Below are 4,967 nucleotides of genomic sequence, written 5' to 3' on the forward strand. Positions count from 1 at the left end.
AAAACAAAATCTAGCTTATATTGTTGCGTTACTTTTGACCCACCTGTGTGTTACTTTCGTCCCAACTGATGGGGTCAAAAGTAACAATCTGCATCTTATGTTCAAAGTGATATTATACTGTAGTCGTTCTGTATTTGTACAAAATACCACCTGCTATTGATAGACCACACTTGTGAGTTATTGACCAGAGCAAATATATATCTCTGTCTAAAATATTTTCTTATAAAAGTGTGTTTTTCTGAAAAATGGTTGTAGCAAAGTTCGTGAATGTGAGGAAGGAAGAGGACACGGGGGTCGGCTAGACGGTTGTTGCTCTTTTATTTTGTAACTCAATAGTCAAACACACTCAATAGTGTGGCTTCTCTCAGACTCAAAACAATAGCGATCACTTCCGGGTCGGCACTTCCGGCTTCCGGCAACTCAGTCTCTGTATGGGTTTGGCAACAACCGTCCTGACTTTCTCTCTCCCTGGTCTCTGGTTCCGCTGGTGTTTTATCCCGTCTCCGCGCTCATTACTAGAACAAGAGACAGGTGTTATTAATCTGCGTCCAACCCACTCACTTACCGCTCGTCCCGCGGCCCTCTCTCCCGCTGCAGACCTCGCTGAACCACGCCCCCCTTGCCACATACCCCCACCGCCCGACTCAGGCCGGGGAGCCGTCCGGCCTGCAGCCCCCCCCCCCCCCCCCCCCATTTCTGGAGAGGAAATCGGCCACAGCCATCTGAGCACCCGGCCTGTGGACCACCTTGAACTTAAACGGCTGAAGAGCCAGATACCAACGGGTGATCCGCGCGTTGGTATCCTTCATGCGGTGGAGCCATTGGAGAGGAGCGTGGTCCGAACAGAGAGTGAACTCCCGCCCCAGGAGGTAATAGCGGAGAGTAAGAACGGCCCATCTGATGGCCAAACACTCCTTTTCTATGGTGCTGTACTTAGCTTCCCTCTTGGAGAGCTTACGGCTAATGTACAGCACCGGCCGCTCTCCCCCCTCCACCTCCTGGGCCAGGACTGCGCCCAGCCCCCTGTCCGACGCGTCAGTCTGCAACAAGAAAGGGAGAGAAAAGTCAGGGGAGTGTAAGAGCGGCCCGCCACATAGAGCAGCCTTTACTTGGGTAAAAGCCTGTTGACACGGCTCCGTCCACTGGACCGTATCTGGTAGCCCCTTTCTAGTAAGATCAGTCAAAGGGCTGGTGAGGTCCGAATAATTTGGTATAAACCGTCTATAATATCCCGCCAGCCCCAAGAACTGTCTTACCTCCTTTTTGGTCTTGGGCCTCGGACAGGTTGCAATTGCGGCAGTCTTATCAATTTGGGGACGCACCTGCCCATGACCCAAGTGGAAGCCCAGATACCTTACTTCCACCCGCCCAATCGCACACTTCTTCGGATTGGCCGTGAGCCCCGCTCTCCTCAGCGACCTCAGGACCGCCCTCACATGCTGCATATGCCGCTGCCAATCGTGACTATAAATCACTATGTCATCCAGGTACGCAGCAGCATATGCAGCATGGGGACGCAAAATCCTATCCATGAGTCGCTGGAAGGTTGCGGGCGCCCCGAACAAGCCGAAAGGAAGCGTGACAAATTGGTGTAATCCAAACGGCGTGGTGAAAGCTGTTTTTTCTTTGGACAATGGAGACAAGGGGATCTGCCAATAGCCCTTTGTTAAGTCCAGTGTCGAATAAAATCGAGCCGTGCCTAACCGATCAAGCAACTCGTCAACCCGCGGCATTGGATACGCGTCGAACTTCGACACAGCGTTCACCTTGCGGTAGTCCACACAGAACCTGACCGAGCCGTCTGTCTTGGGGACCAAAACTATCGGGCTCGCCCAGTCACTGTTGGACTCCTCGATTACTCCCATGTCGAGCATTGCGCCTAATTCGTCCTGAACTACTTTTTTCTTGTGCTCAGGCAAGCGATACGGCCGGCTGCGAACTACCACGCCCGGCTCGGTCTCGATATGGTGCTGAATCAAGTCGGTACGTCCCGGTAGGGGCGAGAACACGTCCGCGAATTCCGCCTGCAATTTCGATAAATCAGCGAGTTGTAACGGTGAGAGGTGATCTCCCCCAGGGGCCAACGCGACTGATTGTGCTTTAATGCTCGCCTCTGGCCCGAGATCATCCTCTCCCCCGATCACCGTTGCCAACAACACCGATTCCACCTCATTCCATTTTTTAAAGCAGATTGAGGTGGTATATTTGACGTGCCCCGTTCCTATCGGATCGTATCACTTCATAATCGAGCTCTCCTATCTGCCGTGCGACCTCAAACGGCCCCTGCCACTTTGACATTAATTTTGAGCTCGACGTTGGGAGTAGAACGAGCACTTTCTCTCCCGGTGTGAATTTGCGTAGTTTAGTACCCCTGTTATATGACCGGCTCTGGCGGTCCTGGGCTTGCAACAAATTCTCCCTAGATAGCCGCCCCAATGTGTGGAGTTTTGTTCGCAAGTCCATGACGTACTGAATTTCGTTTTTGGCCAACGAAGGCCCCTCCTCCCAAGTTTCTCGTAGGACGTCCAGCACCCCCCGTGGCTGCCGACCGTAGAGAAGCTCGAAGGGGGAAAACCCCGTGGAGGCTTGCGGGACCTCGCGCACAGCAAATAAGAGGGGTTCTAACCACCGATCCCAATTTTTGGCGTCTTCCTGTACGAATTTACGGATCATGGATTTAAGAGTGCGATTAAATCGTTCGACCAAGCCGTCTGTTTGTGGGTGATAGATGCTGGTTCGAATGGATTTAATGCCCAATAATCCGTACAATTCGCTTAACGTGCGTGACATAAACGCCGTGCCTTGATCAGTGAGGATTTCCTTCGGAATCCCCACCCGGGAGATTAAACGAAACAGTGCGTCCGCAACACTCTTCGCCGAGATGTTGCGGAGAGCCACTGCTTCCGGATATCGTGTTGCGTAGTCCACGATAACTAGCGCAAAACGATGTCCGCGTGCGGATCGCTCTAATGGCCCGATGAGGTCCATCGCAATTCTCTCGAAGGGGACCTGCATTAATGGAAGGGGGCGCAATGGCGCTTTTGGGGCGGCCAGTGGATTCACCAACTGACATTCCGGACAAGACGCGCACCACCTGCGCACATTGTCATGAATGCCTGGCCAAAAAAATCGGGTCATTAAACGATTCAGCGTGGCCGCCTGTCCCAGGTGGCCCGCCATTGGGTTAGAATGAGCCGCCTGGAAAAGCATTTCCCGGCGGCTCTTTGGTACTAACAGCTGGGTTGTATCTAGCTTTGTCTGAGTGTCTTGGGTCACTCGATACAACCGATCCTTAATTATGGCAAAATATGGATACGAGACAGGCAAGGCAGGTTGGAGAGACTGACCGTCAATCGATCGGACCTGTTGGAAGGCATTTTTGAGGGTCTCATCTTGTGACTGCTCCAGCGGAAAGTCATCGCGGTCCGAGAGAATCAGTCTCTCGACCCCGCTCGGTTCCGCTGAAGCTGTCCTCAAGGGTCCCGTCTCAGTCTCCCCAAGCTGCACTCGCGCCGCCCCCCTCCGAGCCTTTTTCTCCCAAGCGGCATCCGCGCATAACGAGCCCAATAACGCCGAAAAGGCGGGCCAATTTGTCCCCAGAATTAGCGGATGCCGGAGGTGTGGACTAACCGCCACCTCTACACTATGCTTTTTCCCCCGAAATTGTATCGTGACCGGGACAACCGGGTATTCCACCACATCCCCGTGCACACACCGCACCTTAACCACGCGGCTTGTATCCAATGCCCCAGGCTGCATCAGGCTTTGATGGATCGAGGTTTGGTTACATCCTGAATCCACCAAGGCCTGATATGTACCCCCCTTGATACTCACAGGAATTTGGTACTCTCCTGCTTGATCGGGGGTGGTCCGCTGGACGTCCGGGATCCGGATCATTGTTCCGATGTCCATCATCGGACATCGGTCCACAAAATGATCCGGATCGCCGCACCGCCAGCAGGCCAGCCCAGGCCTACCCGCCGCCCCGGCGGCGGGGAGTGGGTTGGAGGATGAGCGCGGAAAGGGGGCGGAACCAGAGCCATTGTCACTACCAGCCCCCAGCGGCCCCGCCCCCCTGGGCGGGACCCGCGAACTCCCGGACGGTCCAAGGCCCATCCCACCCCGGCCTCTGGGGGGGACGCGAGGAGGGCCTGGAGGGCGGGACCTGGGGAGAGGGATAGGTCGAGAGAGAGAGAGAGAGGGGGGAGAGAGAGAGGGAGAAGTTAGTGGGGGTTCGCCGACCCCCGGGCACGCCACCAGGTGGTCCTCCGCCAAGTTGATGGCCGTCTCCAGCGACGTGGGCCGGTGGCACTGGACCCACTCGGCGGTCTTCCTGGGGAGCCGAGTGATAAACTGCTCCAGCACCACCAGATCGACAACATGGTCCACGTCGCTGCCGCCGGCCAGAAGCCATCTGCGGCACTCGTCCCGGAGCTGTTGGGCCAACGCGAAGGGTCGACCGGACTCACCGCACTCCAGGGACCGAAAACGCTGACGATGTTGTTCCGGGGTCCGGCCGACCCGCTGAAGGATGGCCTTCTTTAGATCATCGTAGTCCAGGAGGTTCGCGACCGGTAGTTGTTGCGCGGCCGCCTGGGCTTCTCCAGATAGCAGGGGGATGAGGCGCACCGGCCACTGTGCCCGGGGCCACCCGCAGGCCTCCGCGGCTTTCTGGAATAGATCGATGAAGGCCTCCGGGTCGTCTTCCGGCCCCATCTTCTGGAGGGGCACGTGACCCGGTGCGCTGGCCCGTGCGGCGGCCTCGGCGCGGACCTCCCGGTCCATCCAGCTCCGGAACCGCTCGCGGTCCTCTTGCTGGCCTTGGACGATCGCCTCGAAGCGGCGCTCCTGTTCGGACCGGAGGTCCAGCAACGCCTGGTGGTGTTCTTGGTGGAGGACCGCGAGGGAGTTGATGACATCCGCAAATGGCGTGGCGGAGGGCGTTGTCATGGCGGCGGCACGGTCCT

The 4,967-nt window shown here is 56.5% G+C and overlaps 1 protein-coding gene across 1 annotated transcript; it reads right to left on the reverse strand.

The window, feature by feature from the left end:
* Window positions 1-261: 261 nt before the first annotated feature.
* LOC137058280 (zinc finger protein 444-like) lies at window positions 262-4,716 on the reverse strand. Its single transcript, XM_067431516.1, has 2 exons — window positions 3,835-4,716; window positions 262-515 (listed from the first exon to the last, which is right to left on the reverse strand). The coding sequence occupies exons 1-2, from the start codon at window positions 4,714-4,716 to the stop codon at window positions 513-515; spliced, it is 885 nt and encodes a 294-aa protein (XP_067287617.1). The 3' UTR covers window positions 262-512.
* Window positions 4,717-4,967: the final 251 nt, after the last annotated feature.

Source organism: Pseudorasbora parva, chromosome 22, assembly GCF_024679245.1.
Source record: "Pseudorasbora parva isolate DD20220531a chromosome 22, ASM2467924v1, whole genome shotgun sequence".
In the NCBI taxonomy this organism is placed as follows: Eukaryota; Metazoa; Chordata; class Actinopteri; order Cypriniformes; family Gobionidae; genus Pseudorasbora; species Pseudorasbora parva.

What these genes read in the sequence shown, in the direction of transcription:
- LOC137058280 (XM_067431516.1), bottom strand. Translation starts at nt 4,716, where the DNA reads ATGGGGCCGGAAGACGACCCGGAGGCCTTCATCGATCTATTCCAGAAA.